The 18753-nt window shown below is 43.2% G+C and overlaps 1 protein-coding gene across 1 annotated transcript in view; it reads left to right on the top strand.

Moving 5' to 3' along the window:
- The window catches only part of SV2C (synaptic vesicle glycoprotein 2C), a 245242-nt gene that overhangs the window by 133940 nt on the left and 92549 nt on the right, over positions 1-18753 (top strand). The window contains exon 4 of the mRNA XM_027100796.1: positions 7202-7353. Coding sequence (XP_026956597.1) covers positions 7202-7353 — 152 coding nt within the window. The remainder of the gene's footprint in view (positions 1-7201; positions 7354-18753) is intronic.

Raw genomic sequence — 18753 nt, 5'->3', positions numbered from 1 at the left:
AAATTGTAAACAGTGGGTCACAGTAGGCCTGTGTTGGCAAACAGGCCATACGTAGCCACCGAGCACTTGAAAGGTGACCAAATTTAGATGTGCTGTAAGTACAAAATACATAGCACTGGATTTCAGAGACTTAATACATACAAAAGAATGAACTGGGAGATTGGGATTGACATATATACACTATTGATACTATGTATAAAATAGATAACTAATGAGAACCTACTGTATAGCACAGGGAACTCTACTCAATGCTCTGTGGTGACCTAAATGGGAAGGAAATCCAAAGCAGAGGGGATATATGTATACGTACTGCTGATTCACTTTGCTGTACAGTAGAAACTAACACAATATTGTAAAGCAACTATACCCCAATAAAATTTTTTTTTAAAAATATATAAAGAATGTAAAATATCTCATTAATAATTTTTATATTGATTACATGTTAAAATGATAATAGTTGGATACATTGGGTTAAGTGAATATATATTAAAAGGAACTATACCTGATTTTTTGCTTTAATTTCTTTTCTAGAAAATTAAAAATTTTATACGTGCCTCACATGGTATTTCTATTGAAAGGCACTGTCTTGGGCAATGCCTTTTATGAGAATTTCCGACAACTGTTGACCTTTTGGACACACTTTATTTCCCATTATACCCTTTGGCAAAAGAACTGTTGATCCCAAGAGAGAAAGAAGTAACAGAGGAAAAGATCTCCCAGACTCATAATTTATAATTGTGAAAATTAGCCTCGTGCACTTTTTAGAATTGACTCTGTGAGCTCCTTGAGGGTGGGAATGTGTGTTCTTCATGCCTGTACCTCCAGCAACAGGGGATGTGCTTGGCCCAGAATTTGGCTGGGTGAGGGGCTGCATAGGGGGATGATGGATGGATGGGTAAATGGCAGGTGGGTGGGAGGGTGAGAGGAGGAATGAATGACTAGATATATACCGTAAGTGGCTGGAAAAGGCTGCATGTTTTTTTGACATCATTTCTCACAGATCATTATAATGATTATCACCATCTTTATTCATGAAACCATTTAGGTGCTGTGGGAATGCATGCTTCCAGCTCTCTCGGTAGGGAGGTTAATTTTTTTTCAAGACAGCATTAGGATACTGATCTCTGAATACACCTTCTCTCCCAGTGGCACCAGGTCTGTTGGATATGCAGACCTGTATACGTTTGGGAAGCTTAGGTCACCACCCTGATTGCAAACAAGGGCTAGGGGAGTTGAAGTTATGTTTTTTTAGAAACACAACTTTTACATGTTTACATCTCAATATTCTTAAAACAGTCAGGTTTAAACTGTGGCTTTGGAGATGGGAGGAATAAAGCTACCCTAACCGCCCATCCTTTAGCACCCATCCTTTATGACTGGGCATAGGGGATTCCCATTCCTTATTTGATGATTGGTTCCATTACCAGGAGATGTTCTCCTGTTTCTATCTTCTTTTTTTTCTTTTTTGGCTGTGTTGGGTCTTCGTTGCTGCAGGCAATCTTTCTCTAGTTGCCGCAAGCGGGGGCTAGTCTTCATTGCGGTGCGCGGGCTTCTCATTGCGGTGGCTTCTCTGTTGTGGAGCACAGGCCTTAGAACGCGCGGGCTTCAGTAGTTGTGGCTCACGGGCTCTAGAGTGCAGGCTCAGTAGTTGTGGCACACGGGCTTAGTTGCTCCAGAGCATGTGGGATCTTCCCTGGCCAGGGATCGAACCCGTGTCCCCTGCGTTGGCAGGTGGATTCTTAACCAGTACACCACCAGGGAAGTCCCTCCTGCTCCTCTCTTGATTACTCATAATAAACATATGCCTTCTTATCAATACAGCAGTCTTATTTTGTGTGCTGACCCAGCCTATTCAGAGATGTTAGATCTGTGTTCTTTCATCTAAGCCTCTGTACAACCTCCTCTGTGATAGTCTATTTACTTCCATGAAAAGGAAGTCACTGAAAAGTTCATCTTTGAGGCTGTTTTTACTTCTGGGTCCAATTGAAAACATAATGGGGACTTCCCTGGTGGTCCAGTGGTTAAGCCTCCACGCTTCCACAGCAGGGGGCACGGGTTTGATCCCTGGTCACGGACCTAAGATCCTGCATGCTGCACGGCACAGCCAAAAAAAAGCAAAAAAGAAAACATAATGAATTGGTTCTGAATTGCTGTCCAACTTGCCTGGCAGTTCAGTGTCTTCCTTCCTTTTATGTTGATTCTGAGTAAGGATTAAAAGGATATTTTTCATGCGACTTATTTGTCATTGTGATTCCCGGCATAGACTACACCATTCACTAGTCTTTTTATAAACCCGTAACAATAAAATTGTAATGAAGCCACCAGAGTCAGCTCTTATTATCTGTATGGAACACACGACTTTACAATGGTTATTCAACTTCCTCCTTAATTGTGTTCTCATATAATACCCCATTTCCCAGTGGAAGGGAAAGATTGAGGTACAAGACTGGTTGACAGTCACATGGTGAAATAAGTTAGAATGAAGTTCCTCTTCGTTACATGCTCAGCTGAAGAACTAGAGCAGAACAGAATTACTCGGTAGAATTCCTCCTCAGGACAAGAAGTCATCATTCTATCATTTCTCCCCTGAACGTCATATTTCGAGCCATTTTAGGTACAATTAGCCTTTATGTCTACAACCTCCTTCTTTCACTGCAGAAACCTAACCCCCTCCCCCTCTTCGCCTCAGTAGCCAGCACACATCAGTATCACAAGGTACAGGGACAAACAGAGTCCGCCCCTGAATTGTCATCGGGGCTGGAGTGACGCCAGGTGTGGCTGTGAAACTTGCAGGCCTAGGACAGTCAGGCTTCCCAGATTTTCAAGGAGGTTTGTGGAGACCGTAATGCTTGGCCTTCTCCTTCATCCTGCTGTGCTAAACCCATTCAACTTAAGGGTCTCGTGTTCCCAACAGAGGAGAAATTTTGTCTGTAAAGCTGATACACCCTTTGCCGTATACAGTATTTCACTTGTGGGTTTGTCTTAAATTATTGAGGAAAATAAATAGGTTTCATGATATTCACATGATGCCTACTATGGAGTATTGCAGACCTTTTGAGGGATATATTGTGTGTTCCTGCACATGCGTGCCCACACGCATGCAGTGGGGTGAGGGTGTGGTCCCAGTTTATTCTAGTGATGTGTTCTACGCAGATTTTTTACTTTCTTTATATTTCTATAATTAAAGTTGTAGAAACCTAAAGTTAATAGCACTTAGGGAATAACTCCAGCTCAAATTCCAAATATCAACATTCTGTTTCATTCGTGTCAATTCAATTATTTTGAATCTGACTAACCTTCCACCTATAATAGAGTGTGCATTTCAATTATTATTCCCTTTGTGCCTCCTATTCCCATGGATAATTAAGATTTGACCCTTTATGACAGCTAATAAAATAGACTTAATATCCAATTGGGAGAAAAATTCTTTATAAACCACCCTGATCTGATTGCTTCATTTATGTAAATATTCCATCAGAAATGAACTTGAGCAGATTGCAACAGCAGCTAACTGATCATTATATAAGGAACAACAAAAAAGTGCTCCATGTTAACTGAATTTAGACATGTGTTACCCATCAAGCAATGTAAAAGATAAGTATTTTATGCCTTATATTCTGGCTTTTTAATATAAAATATCATATTTTCCATATTATATCCCCATTGCAAGCGTTTCTCAACCTCAGCACTGTTAATATCTGGGGCTGGATAATTCTTTGTTGTGAGGGACTGCCTTGTATACTGAAGGATCTTTAGCAGCACGTGTGGCCTCTACCCACTATATGCCAGTGGCAACTTCTGAGTTGTAACAACTAAAAATATCTCCAGACATTGTCAGATGTCTGCTAGGAGAGGGGAGCAAATCAGCGCTATTTAACAACCACTGATATGTGGGAATTTGAAAACTGCCATTTTAATATTTTTATCTCTTCAAATATTCTCAGAAATTGTATCTTAGTACAATAAAGGAAATAAGGAAATGTGATAGCCCCTCACACAAAATATTGAGGTAGAATAGTAGAGGGAAACTCTGATTATATAAGATTTGGTGGTGAAGGGTGGCAACTAAGACACAGAACTAAGACATAGAATTCAAGAACTCTTTGGGGGCTCTGCTGCTATCAGAACTGCCATTCCAGCACCCCCAACTTCTCAGGTCATATTGGCCCAGGACATAAGATGTTTCCACTCACTGGAGATGTTTAGGTCGTCAGAGCAGATTACGTCTCCCCTATATCACCAGAGAGTCTTTGGGAAATTCAGTTCTCCTGAGTAAGCACTTAGTGCATGCTCAGTGGGCCAGGTAAGGGATTCAAAGATGAACACGATACAGTCTTCAACTTCTAAGAGCCTCCCGTCTAGTGTAAACAGCGTGTAAGCACTCTGATGGGGTATGAAATACTAGTAATAGTTAATATTACAGCATGCTGTAATGTTTTTTCTCTGCTTGAAGGACGTCACAGTAAGATGAGGAGTAATGTTTTCCCCAAAATAGATGGTCAGCCCACAGTGAGAAATGTGAATGCTTGGATTGATTTTTAGGTCCCTGAGTCTGAAGGACTTTGCAAGGGAATTAAGCAGACTCCCTCCCTCGTTCTTCACACTCACTTAGCCCTTGATTTTAGAGTTCCTTGTGGTCTGCTTTACAGACATTGAGACATCCATGCAAAAACATCCAAAAAACAACACAAACAAAAAAACACCTTAAAAAAGAGACCTTGAAACAAAACCGGCAGGATTGTTTAAAAGCCCTAAAGTTGGCGTTCTTTTATGCAATAGTGATTTGTTTAAAACTAACAGGCAAGTCTCCCACTTGCCTTTTTAGCCGCCCTCTTGTACATTCATCTTGGTTCAGAGCGGCTTGGCATATCCTGACACACAGTTGTGCCTTTATGAAGTGTAAGTTATAGCTCTTACATACAGAATGTCCAGAATCCTGATGAAACATTAATTAGGATGTGAAAAATCAGTAAAAACTGGGACTCTTTCTATGCACTGAGAAGTGAAGGCACAGATTAGGAACCTGGGACTTTAGGATGCAGAGAAACAGATTCTTCACATCCAATGACAAAAGGAGTAGCATTAAATGATTTATGACACATTTTATTTCCCATTAAAATTGTGTGCTGTGATGGAACCATTTCAAATCTGTACAAAACTTCATTGAATTTTTAAATTCAGCTAGCTGTCCGAGCATGGTGTGAGGTCCTCAAGAAGCCAGGCAGAGAACTTTGTGTATCTATGTGATGTGGTTTATAGCCAGCTGTGACTGTTCATCACAGCATCTGTTTCTTGTTTGGAGGTCTGGTTGATGGACTTGGTCCTGGCTGGCTACCCCTGGTGTGATGGCACTAAGTTGCCATGTGCTGCATCTGAAGTCATGTGGAATCATCCAGGGATTTTAGGTAGAACTGTCACATTCATAGCCCAGAGGAACAGATACAGATGCTTTAAGGTGATGATTTTTAAACTCTCTGAGGACTGCCCTGGTGGCACAGTGGTTAAGGATCCACCTGCCAATGCAGGGGACACAGGTTCAATCCCTGGTCCGGGAAGATCCCACATGCCGTGGAGCAAATGAGCCCGCGCGCCACAACTACTGAGCCTGTGCTCTAGAGCCCGCGAGCCACAACTACTGAGCCTGAGCGCCACATCTACTGAAGCCAGCGTGCCTAGAGCCCGTGCTCCACAACAAGAGAAGCCACTGCAATGAGAAGCCCACTCACTGCAACGAAGAGTAGCCCCTGCTCGCCGCAACCAGAGAAATCCCGCTCACAGCAACAAAGACTCAATGCAGCCAAAAATAAATAAATTTATTTTTAAAATAAATAAATAAATAAAATAAATGAAATGATGCTTATCCTTATTACTTGAGTGTCACTCAAATATTTCATCTCTATTTCAATTTTTAAAATGCTGTTTACATTTACTAAATTAATTCCATAGCCTACAGATTGAAAAACACTGTTCTAGGTGATAACTACCACATTACTATAAGCAGGGGCAGACTTATGAAATGATGCCATACTTTGACCTACTAGTTGATGCAGAGTGACATTATGAATGCTGCGGTTCATTTGGTACATCTAGTTTGCTGCAGAGATGGCCTTTCTCTTAATCACATTTGCTAAGGTCACTGCCAGTACTTCTTTATCATATCAAAGGCTCTAAGGAAATCAGTTATTGCTAAATGAATAAATACATGTGTTACACCTTGACATCAAATTTACATGAAATGTCAATAGCAGTTTTCCTTATAGAATTCTGAACATAAAAGAATCAATACATATTTTAAAAACTGTATCACTAGATGTTGTCTTTACAACTTGCTTATATTGTTGCACATTTTATAAAAAAAATGTTTAAGAATTCACATATTGTTTGGAACGATAGTAATTTTTTCCCATACTACCTTACTTTCTTAGGCAATAGCTCTTAAAATTTGGGGGTTAAGGTCAGTTTGAAATTCTGATGAGATCTATATGGCCCATCTCCCCAGAATGAACAAAACGTTTATTCCATAGACCCTCATTTGAGAACCCTTAACCTGGATAGAGGTCACTGTTCATATCCTCTATCCAGAGATCAGTCAGCATCTCTTATAATCACCCAGACTGGAAGGAAGCATTGTACTCTTGGTATCTAAATCAGGAGCTCGTACTCGTTCAGCAATATCTGCTGAATTGGGACCAGAGCCAGTCTAGGAAACAGCTCTGTTGGTCCTGTGTTTGCTGACACATCAGCCAGATTAGGCTCCAGGACCAATGCTGTGGGGTGGTAAGTATAGGTTGCAGACAGCCCTCTTGAGGTGTTTGAAGCTGTTTCCAAAGTCTCCAGGTAATGGACAGGACATAATCATAGTATCTTTTTCTAATGTGTTAATTAAAATATTCCCTAGATTATACCAAATATTGTGGGCTTTTTTTGGATAAATATCATTCAACAAGGAACAGAAAGTCCATGGAGAGCTTAAGCTAAGTTCTGTAAAGCACAGGAGTGGGGCACCACTGCCACCTTTTGGTAACATAGCTTAATTGCAGGTTCAAGATTAAAGTTACTAAATGGTAGAAAATATACCTTCCTTGATATGCTGGGATAGAGAGAGAGCATGTGTTGTTAGAGCCTGCTTTGGCTCTGCCCTTTGTACTTCACATTGGCTGTACAGGCCCTGATTTCACGTATCCTCTGTACCTCTTGGCAGGATTGGAGGCGCCATTCCCACCGTGTTCTCCTACTTTGCTGAAGTGCTGGCCCGAGAGAAGCGGGGTGAGCATCTGAGCTGGCTCTGCATGTTCTGGATGATTGGTGGCATCTACGCCTCTGCCATGGCCTGGGCCATCATCCCACACTACGGTAAGAGGCTGGCCTTGCGCCAGTCGGGCAGTCGTCTTGTTTTATTTCAGCTTCCATTCCCATCCCTTTCCTCTCTCGTAAATGCTGATTTGAGAACAACACTGTCATCATCATCTTTCTCCCTCTTGTAATGTCTAGGAGTCCCACCCCCCTTATAGAGATCTGTGTAAGGTAAGACTGTGCCAGTGATCGTTTAGGGATCCTTTTTCATTTTGCTATTTTTAATGCCACTGCTTTCAGTTGTTTCCTTTGTGCTATCAACTCTGGGGTCCCCACGTAAGTGGAGGTGAAAGGATGCATAGATCATAATCAGCATATAAGGCAACATGACTTACAATTGTTCTGGGGACTTTCATGCACAGGAGGCACCCACAAGTGCCTTTATTCGTCTCCTCTGGGCTTAGTCCAAGGCTCAGCCCATGTCAGCCTCACCTCTTCTGGCAGCTCAGAACTGGGATGGGAGCAGGAAGAATCCCATCTTGTCAAGGACCATCAATTTGCAGAACTTAAGAGGTGACTCTACCACCCTTGCTCCACAGGTCCCCTCCTCAGTTTCTCCTAAGCACCTAACCATTCCTGCCAGCTCAGAATACTTGAAGGTTTCATGTCTCTGAGCAGTACTTGGCCTTCTCAGAAGGCACAAGCTCCCAGTTGCTTCACCCACAAACAATGAACTGCTGGGAGAGGTTAACAGAATCTAGGAAGTGAATTCAATATGTAAGGAAAGGGGAGGGGACGTGTTCTGGTTATATTTGTGCACGTATGAGTGTGTGTATGTGTATGAAAACAGGCTGAAGTTGGCAAACTATGAGTACTATGTACGTTAAAACCACTATGACTTCAAAAACTCATTCTTTGTTCTATCTAAAATCTAATCAATCTAAAAAATTAGATTTCAAAAATTCACTCCTTGCTCATTTTCTGGTTTTCTGCCTTTTTTTTTTAAGAACAGAGCAGCTTTTCATTATAAAGCATAGTTCTGTTAGGGAAAAACCTTAAGTGAATTTAACTCATTGCTATAATCAAAGACAAGACAGACTTCAGTGTTCAGATGCATTGTGATTTTTTTTTCATACTGAGCTATAAAATTCATGTTGTCACACTCTTTCTTTTAATAAACCTAAGAAGTTATTTGCAAACCACAATTGTATTTGACAACAACAAAAAATACACAAGACATAAGAAATTGGTTATGGGGCCTGAAGAGAACTTTCCTTTGCCAAACATTTGAGTGTGATGGGTTTCTCATTTTTAGACTCTTTGGTCACTTCTGGGCCAGAGATGCCCTCATATAGGCAGTTAACCATATCCACCGTGAGGCTTGTCCTCTGCCACCATCTGAGGAATTAAAGGAGATTCTCCTCCTTCATCTGGGACCTGAGGACCTCAGTCACGCTAAGAACCTTCCCCTGTATGGCGGTGTCTAACGCCCGCCCCACTCAGCTCGCTGTTCCCAATGGAAGAGTCACTTAGCTACCACGTAAGGAATTGCTCCTTAGGAACTATGTATCAGGAGACAAAAGGGAGATGCAGGGCCTGGGCAGAGTCCAGCTGTACCCAGCATTGCCCCCAGAGCCACCGCTAGTCCATAGGCAGCCTTTGTGTAAATGGAAATAAGGTGCCAGGTGCAGATCGTCACAATTACAGCCCCACTGGCCGTCTCTGCCAGGTACTTGCACAGAGCACAGCCTGGCAGCTGGATTCCGTCTGAGGCCAGAAGGTTCTGTGTCTCAGCCTCTGGTGACGGCACAGCTTCTTGGCTCCTGGCTTTATTGCTGCCCCCTTCCTGGTCCTCCCTTCCCATCACATCTCAGAATTTCTCCTGCTGGCCTCCCTAAACTCATATCTCAGGCTGGCCTTTGCAGTCTGCCTGTTTCCACCAGGCCTGGACATGATGGGTTTTGTTTTTGATTTTGTTTCCTCACTCAGTATTCAGCTCCCCAGACTCCTGCCTTTCGCACATCCCTGCCCTTGAACTGTGATGAGCATTGTGGAGGGCTCCAGGTTTGTCTCTGGCCTTGCCAGCTGTCAGTGGCCGACCCACAAAAGATTAGCATGATCCCCACCTTTATTTTTCTCAAGCACACATAAGATATTCTTATTTGAGCAAAAAGGGCCACCTAAACCATATATAGCCAGAAAGAGGGAGGTTGTGAATCATAAACAATGCTTGAAAAGTTACAGAGACAGTCACAATACAACAGAATTAAATGCATCTGAGGCTGACATTCATTTCTGTATTGAAGGAACCAATAATGACCTGGTTAAGAAATCAGTAACAGAAAATTAAAACCGTGTGCCCATGCCTTACTGAAGGCTTTCCATGGCCAGAATGTGGCAAAAAAAACCCAAAAAACCAAAAAAAAACAAAAAGAAAAACCAGCAAATGACTGCTGTCAATCCTGTCTGTGTATTAGAATCAGCAGGGGAGGTTTTTTAAATACCCTTGCTGAGTTCATTTTATACTCTTGCAATTTGCAGAGTTTTAATTTTTTCAAAATAAAAGAGCTTAATTTTAAAAGTCCTGTGCTGAGGCTTCTGCTGTATCTGGATGGGGATGGGATGGGTTTCAAGAGTATTTATTCATAAAAATTCATTAAGCTGGGTGCTCAAGGTTTGTGCATGTCACTGTATGGAGGTTACACTTTTTCCTAAGCACTTTTTAATAGAAGTTTACCACTTCCTGCACCCCCCTGAAAATACCCATGCTTAGGTCCTACCGCAGATCAAATGAGTCAGGTTCTCTGGGCCGGGGACTTAGCATCTATCCTTTTAAAGCCCCCAGGTGGTTCTCACGTGCAGCCCAGATTGAGATTTCGTCAGCTCTGTACCTCTCCCAGTGGGTGATGCCCAAAGCCCCTGGGACTTTGTCATGTATATACAGGGCAGCTCTGAGTGGGAGCAAACAGCGAGCTTGACCTGCGTGGTTGACTTATTCAGTTGGTGTTTGAGTTTTAATATTGTTGGTTTCATCCAGGCTAAAGGGCTTTTCCATTCATCCAGTTCAGAATCACACTTTAAAAGTAACTGTAACATCTAGATATCTCTTCTTTCCAATGACACATCTTTTTACTCTACTTAAAAAAAGACAGAGGGTTAAAAGTCCATGTACCTTCCCTATTACCTCTGAAAAAATAAGAAGCTTTCTATTTTCCCTCTGAAATTCTGCAGGGTATAAATGATGCCACAGCCCACAGAAATAACAAGAGAGCATGCAGGTCCTCGCCTCTCTATCTTTCATTCAGGAGACCTCTGAGCACCACCCCTGTACAGTGTATTGAATTTTCACCCAGCAGGGAAGGAATTCAGGGCACAGTAAAGCAACTCAGAGTCAGGTACTGGCCCTTCTCACACTGGTAATAAGATTTGCTCTGGAGGGAAGGAATCAGTAATTGGCATCCACATGGCAAGGATGTCAAGGGATAGATGATGCATATAGTCATGGGGAAAGCAGGTGCTCTTGTGTTTCTGGGCGTCACCTTTCCGCATTTGTGGCTGAGCAGTCAGTGCGTCAAGCCTGAGCATATGCCGTGAGACAAGAATTGTGGCACCAGACAAGCTTCTGAGGCAAAGCAGACCTTGAGCTGGTCACTAAGGATGTTGAAAGGAAACCTGGGGGATTCTTAGGAAGTTAGACACAACTTTCAGAAAGGGTGTTCGGACCCTTTCTGCAGGGGCTGGTTAGTTAAGACTTGGGCTGTGCCAGAAGCTACTGATGGATCTCGGATTCACCTGGCCTGCCGCCAACCAGGTTTCTGTACAAGCATCAGATGATGATGCGCTTTACCTTCCCATCACTGCTCTTGGGGCTGCAAACTTCCTTGGAGTCAGATGGATGCCAGCACCTGAAGGTCCGCACTCTGACAAGACGTTAGGGGACAGGATACAGATGTCATCCCACCAGGCACCTTTCCTGTAAAGTAAGGGAGGGGGAGAGAAGAACCCACCCAGAAGTAAACACCTTGGCCTCAGAGCTCAGGGGCCTGTAGCAGCTGAGAGCAGGTGTTAGAAAGTGTGGTTCCTCTTGACCCACACCCATTCTCAAGCCAACAACTTGACCCACAGTGGGGACTGGCTTCTGGTTCACAAAAGAACAAGCATTGTGTCAGGGAACAGATGGCACAGGTACAAAGGTTGCCTTGCAGCCTTTCTCCCCTCCCCCACGTCCCCTATGTATCAGGACACCTCAGCATTGAATGGAAGCCCCAGTGCCCTAAGGGGAAAGTGGGACAGGGAGCTGAATCCCAGGCCCTTTCACTCCTTTGCTGAGAGCTTTCATTGAGTCCGGGCTTCGGAGTTGCTGCCAGGTTGCTGTGCTGTCCGCTCCATTAAACCCTCTGTCATCATTTCCTTTCTTTCTTTTTTTTTTTTTTTTTTTTAACATCTTTATTGAGTATAATTGCTTTACCGTGGTGTGTTAGTTTCTGCTTACATTCACTTTTATATCAGATGAGGTACTGTCCCCTGCCGAGGTGTGTGACAGTGCACAGCAAGGACCTTCAGTTAGCTAAGTGGGAAGGCTCTCAGCACGAAATGCCTCAGCTCTTAAAGCCCACAGCACCTGGACTAGAGCAGCCCCACTGCCTCCATCGCCTACCCCTTGCTGCAGACCTCCAGGGCCAAGCTGGGGACGCCCATAGAGCCTGAGCCCAGCCCAGCCCTCCCCCTCCAGCTATGTGATGTCTGGGCTTAAAAACACACAGAGTCCCAAGGTTGTCTGAAGTATCAAGATGCCTTCTACTTCCTTTAGTTACAAGAGGTGTGAAGCTAATACATTTCTTCTCCCTAATGGTGAAACTGGAATGAAGGGAGGAGGGGATGGTCGAGTAGCTGTCTGGTTGAGGAAGGAAACAGGGAAGGCTGTGTACATTTTGTTCACAAGAAGGAAGGCAGTGTGGCCGAGGGCAAGAGGAAACAGTGATAGCTGATTTGGCGTCTCAGCCCTGCTGCTTCTGGGCGTGTGAGCTTTGTCAAGCTTTTCCGTACCCCCAGCCCCATTTCCTAAGTCAGCATTTTGAGATTGAGTGTAATGATCATGTTAGAGCACCTAGTTCATAACTAATGTTCAAAAATGGTAGCTGTTATTGCTAACAGGTTCATCTCCTACATGGGATACCCAGACTCTGTCAGCACAGCCCAGTGTGAGCTCAGAGCTATGGGGAAAGAGGGAGAATGAGCTAAATGCGTAAAATGTGTAAAGTTTACCTAGAGGGTGAGAAGATCACAGGAAGCAGACCGGAGAAAAAATAAGAAAAAATGTAAGATAATGAGAGAGAATCAAGGAAAAAATAATACTGTAACATCTTGACTACCTGCAACCTAATGAATCAGAATCTTCCATTCACTTATTTGTTGGATGAATTAATACTCAAAAGGGCACATCCTATATAAAGACTCATTTTAAAGGCCATGGTGCCACTCCCTGGGTAAAAAGAACAAGAGCCTGATGGCCCTCACCTGCTGACACACGTGACCAGCTGACCTGTGGGTTATTACATGGACATCCCCAGAGCCAAGCTCTGTCTCAGCTGCAAGGTGTCCTACCTACACTCTGGACACAGGTAGTCCGCATGGGCTTAGATATGACAGGCCCTGGTTCCAAGCCATCTCTGTCATTCTCTAGCTTTGTCACCTTTAGGGCAGTTACTTAGGCTCTCTGACTCTCAGTTTCCTCATCTACAAAATGGGCATAATACCCATTACAGGGTTGCTGTACTAAAGGACTATATACAAAAAAGTGGTTACTTAGCACAGTGCCAGACACAAGTAGTTCCTTAAGTGTAGTTTTTTCTTTCCACAGATGGGGCTGAAGTTGAAGTGAGGGAGGAAGAAAGAACTGGAATATTAAAAAGGTTTTACTCCCCTTTTCCTAACTATGTTTTCTTAACTGTTCACTTATCATTTGAAGGTTGTGGAGATGGATAAAATGGGGAAAGGCACAGGAACGGAACCTGTAAGGCATGCCACTGTATTCTGCACCCACTCCAGGATGGCAGGGGAGGGATAAAATGAGAGCTGGGATCCCACGCACCAGCCCAGCCAGGACAGGCAGGCAGCAGGTGACCCCAAGCCCTGCTGCCCAGCTTTGCCATGCTTCACTGAATGTCACAGCCCTGAAGATTTTATGCTCACGTGTCTGAGTAAGACACTGAAAAGGGAATCAATTCGGTATATCAGCATACACCAATATGATTTCTTAATTTGTCCATTTTAGAATCAATCCCATCTTTCATTTTAACAAAATGACCCTTGGACTCAGATTTCCTACACTCTATGACTGCCATGCAGTCATAAAATACATCAGCACCCCCCCAAAAAAAAACCCCCAATAATGATAGTCTTTTAGGGCTTAAGGTGAGATCAAAAAGGCATTATCACAGTTTAAGTGTATGGCCATTTCTTCTGTGAGTATGTCTCCTTGTTCATAGTACCCAGAACAGAAGCAAGTATTTCAGAAGTCTCGCGTTCTTAAACATAGCCACCAGCCAGCTCTCCCACCGGAGCCCTCCTGTCTCTCTCCTCACCCTATACATCACCTGGGGAAAACATGTTTATCAGCTAGGGTGCAAATAGCCCCTCTACCCACAACAAAACCATCCCCTGCTACAGACCCAAAAGACGTGTCTACTTCCTTGAGGGATGGAGAGTTCTGCACAGTTTGGGGAAGTGCTTTTCAACTCTGGCTCTGACCTTTGTGGTTTGTATAGTGAACTTAGAGGAGCTGCCTCTTCTGCTGTGCATCAATCCAATCACCATGGAGCTCAGGTCATAACTCTTCCATTCAAGCTCCCCAGAAAGGGAGGGGAGGTCAGTCATTTGTTGAGACCCTTCTATGTCCCAGGCATTGTACCAGGCGCATTATTTTTGTCAACTTTAATAATAAAATAGCCAGTTATCTTGCCAGCAAAATTCAGTTATCGCCAGAGGAATTGCAATTTGGGAAACACAAGCTATGGCAGACCATAGGCAAATCCAGAGATCAAAGGAGGGGAGCTTGCTTTTATAGAGAAAAGAGGGGAGTTGGGAGGGGCTGTTCCAAAGGAAAGTTCATTGGAAGAAAGCAAGAGTTCAGGGTGGTGACCGCTTCCCATTGACTGGGCTGTGGTGTTTCTCATTGGCTGGGCTGTTGCTGGGCAAGGAAAATCTTCCTTCTGGGTAGTAGACTTCTTCCTGTTTGGGGGTACAAGGTACTCTTCTTTCTGCAGGGCGTGCAAATAGAGTTGAACACATGCAAATGATGGGGAGTGATGATGTGTGAGAGCTCCCTCTACTGGCCTTCCTGACTCTAATTTTAGTTGAGGTTTTTCTTACTGATTTTCACATCTTACACACATAATCTTAAAATGGAGAAATGGGCTTTAAAAATATGGCAGTCTTCTTGCTTGTGTATTCATGTTAAGAGCTAGACTCCTATGCTGCTAACACTGCTAGGTGACACTGCAGAGCTGGGATCTATAATCTATCCCTCAGGTAGTCAAGTGGAGCCTACAGACTTCCTTTCAGAATAATGTTTTTAAATGCAGAAAATGAAATAAATGAAACCAGTTGTTTCAAAATACAGTTATCAAAATGTATTAGCATATTAAGTAACAATACCTATTGACAGGTCTAATAGCTACCATAATCTTGAAGTAGATAGGAACATAGAAGCTAAAAATCAACAAATGCTTTCTTCTGAATCCTAGGGAATCACTGGACTCTAGGTTCTTCCCAGAATCCCACCTTCCATTTCTTCACCATCTGTATGAGTTAAGATTAGGATTGACTAGATATAAAAGAAAAAAAAATTAACAGGCATAAATAAGTTAGAAACTTGTTTTATAGCACATAAAAGAAGCCTGGGCGGAGGCAGTCCAGGGCTGGGATGGTAGCTCCATGGTCATCATCAAAGGTCCCAATTCGTTTTATCTCAGAGTTCCACCATTCTTAGCATGTTCCAACCGGGAGGTCCGCATCTTAGGCAGCACAGAGCAGGAAGGACATATAAGGGTATGTCTGTGCTCCCATGAAGAATCTTCCTGGAAGCCCCACACAGATCCACTTAAATCTCATTGGCCAGAACACCAACACATGACCATAGCTAGCTGCAAGGGCATCTCGGAAATGTATAGCCGACTCCTAAGGAGTAAGGAGAACACAAATCAGGATAAAGTGGTTACTGGGGGACAACTGGCCATCTCTTGTAGGAAAATCTTGTAGGACTGTTCATGTATTTCATAATCAGAAGTTTAAGTATGGTCTTTTTATATTAGTTTTTGTATGGATGTAATGGAAAGCAACTTCAGCTAACTCAACCAGAAAGGGATTTATTGGAAAGCCACTGAATAGCTCACAGAATGGTCAGGAAGGCTGGAGAACCAAGCTTGGAAAAAACAGCAGGAACTGAGTCCTTCCTTTGGTGTCTGGAAGGGCTGTCAGCAAACTCAAAATTTCAGCACCTGAACCCAAAGAAAACACTTACTGTCTAAGAAAAATTAGCTCAAAGTTAACAGCTTCAGTTTCTAGTGTAGAAAGCTTCCAAGGAGCTTTGATATTGGTTTGATTGCTCTTCAGAAGTCATGGGGGAGAATTTTCTTTGCAAGATGAAGTCCTTAATAAATCATAATCACTAACACACGACATTAGAGACAAACTATCCCAAGCGCTCACTCAGATAAGGTGCTTAGCATACACTAATGTGTGTCAGGAGGAGAACCAGGGCCCGTATGAAGGTCGGTATGGTTCAGGCTAGTATGGCCTTTACAAGTTGGTTTCAGAAAATGTAGGTAGAAGACTCTAGAAAGCCCCAGACAAGTGAATCCTCCAAAGCATTTCAGTGAGCCAAACTTTCCCGGTCCTCAGATCACAGTTGACTACTAGATCCCTGAGAGTTCCGCAAAGCAAATGTGAATCCCAGCCTGACAGCAAACTGTGTCTTCCAGAAATCCTGGAGACCTTGATCTCCAGTAGAGATAGTGGAACCTACAATAAATAAAAACAGAAAAGTTGGTTTCATTTACTCTAGGTAGAAGTGGCTCCTGCAAAAGCTGTTGACATTAGGGTTTGTCTTGAAAACAGTGAATACACTTTAGAGTATAAACATTAGTTTAAAAATTAATGGCAGGGGCTTCCCTGGTGGCGCAGCGGTTGAGAGTCCGCCTGCCGATGCAGGGGACATGGGTTCGTGCCCCGGTCCGGGAAGATCCCACATGCCGCGGAGCAGCTGGGCCTGTGAACCACGGCTGCTGAGCCTGCGCGTCCGGAGCCTGTGCTCTGCAATGGGAGAGGCCACAACAGTGAGAGGCCCACGTACCAAAAAAAAAAAAAAAAAAAATTAATGGCAATACCAAATGCCAGTGAGGATGCAGAAAATGCATGTCTCATGCATTGCTGGTGGGAACTCAAAATAGTGCCACCACTCTGGAAAATAATTGGGGGGTTTCTTTAAAAAAAAAACTAGACACACCTAACATACAACCCACAGTTGCACTCCTGAGCATTTGCCCCAGAGAAATGAAAATGTATGTCCTCACAAAAACTTGTACATGGTTATTCAGAACACTTTTATTTGTAATAGCCCCAAAGTGGAAACAACCAAAATGTCTCCAATACCATAGAATTCTATTCAGCAATAAAAGGAAATGAACAGTTGATACAACTGTAGAGACCTCAAGGGCATTTTGTGAGTGAAAAAGCCAATCTCAAAAGATATAAAACATTCTGGAAATGACAAAGATAGAGATGGAGAACAGATTAACGGCTGGCAGGGGGTAGAGCTGGTGAGGAGAAAGGAAGCAGGTGCGACTACAGTGGAGCCGCCCCCAGAGATCTTTGTGTTGATGGAATCGTGTCTTGACTGCAGATGGTTATGTAAATCCACACATGTTATAAAATAACGAAGAACACATTATACCACAGTCAGTTTCCTACCTTTGGTATTGTACTACAGTTACGTAAGATCTAATCCTTTCCAAGCACTGAGAGAAACTCAGTGAAGGGTACATGGGATCTCTCTGTACTATCTTTCCAGCTTTCTGTGGCTGTATTTCAACATAACAAGTAGAACACAAAATTAGTACTACTTTTTGAAAGGCATTTTCACATATACCATCTTATTTATTCTAATAATCTTGGGAACAAAAGCAACAATAAGTGTCATTCCCATCTTTGGAATGGAGAGCCTCCTGCATAGAAAGTTTGTCATTTCCCAAAGTGACACAGAAAATGGAAGATAAGCAATTAGAACCAGTCTTCTGATCCTCATTTCTTCAAACTGTTCTCCAGACATGCCAAAGCTAAGAAACGTCCTCACAGAACAACATACAGAGGGTTGTTTCGAATCATTTTTAAGGTCTCTACAGTGTGTGTATATGACCCATATGGCAACCATCCATCCCCACATCTATCCGGGTGATGCTGTCACAGCCCCTTGCCAAGCATTCTAAGCACTAAGCCTCCATCATTTGCCATAAGAAAAACCAGTCACACCCAGAATTCTGTTATTTTTAAAACTATCCTACTGAAAATGTTATGAGACAGAAGAGGTTTTTACATCATGCACCTTTTATCCCACAACTTCATAAATTCTCACTTGACATTGGTGTTTCCTACAAAGGCTACACTGCGTCTTCTCTCTCCCTCTCCCCACACAGCGCGTAATTTCACTGGCTTCTGTCTCCTTCCTCCAGAAATCTAACTGCGTTGCCCACCCCACTCTCCTTTCTTATGCACAGAAATTCAGCTCTGCCCAGCTTCTAGCTCCAAACTTAGATACTCCACCTGTATTACTTTGCTTGGGCTGCCGTAACAAAATACCGTAGATTGGGTGGCTGAAACTACAGAAATGTATTTTCTCACAGTTCTGAAAGCTGGGAAGTCCAAGATCAAAGTGCCGGTCGGTAGTTTCTGGTTGAGGGATCTCTTCCTGGCTGTCTTCTTTCTGTGTCCACATATGGAAGAGAGAGAGAGATCTCTGTCTTCCTCTCCTTGTATCCAATTAGGGCCCTACTCTTATAACCTCATTTAACCTTAATTACTTCCTAAAGAAATTATCCCGTCTCCAGATACAGTCTCATTGTGGGGTGGGGTTTTAACATGAATTTTGTGGAGACCCAGGTCAGTCCATAGCAGCTCCCATTGAAAGGGCCTTCCAGCCAAGAAGGGGCCTTCCAGCCACCAAAAGCACCCCCCTGCTTTAAAGGCATTGGGGCTTATTCATTTTTTTCTAATGTTTTTCTTGTTAGATACCTACTATCAAACCTAACTCTGAAACACTTATCTTTTTTCTCTCTAAAACAAGGTCTTAATGATAGCCTTATGGTTCCGTAAGAGCTCCCCAACTCATCTCTCTGCACATCTCTGTATTCTGAACTAGACAAAGTATGTGTGTGTGTGTGTGTGTGTGTGTGTGTGTGTGTGTGT

The sequence above is a fragment of the Aethalodelphis obliquidens genome, unplaced genomic scaffold, assembly GCF_003676395.1.
Source record: "Aethalodelphis obliquidens isolate GAN/ISIS:26980383/991018 unplaced genomic scaffold, ASM367639v1 scaffold4, whole genome shotgun sequence".
NCBI classification, from domain to species: Eukaryota; Metazoa; Chordata; class Mammalia; order Artiodactyla; family Delphinidae; genus Aethalodelphis; species Aethalodelphis obliquidens.
The sequence above is the reverse complement of the archived record's forward strand: the minus strand, read 5'-3'. Positions and strand labels throughout refer to the sequence as shown.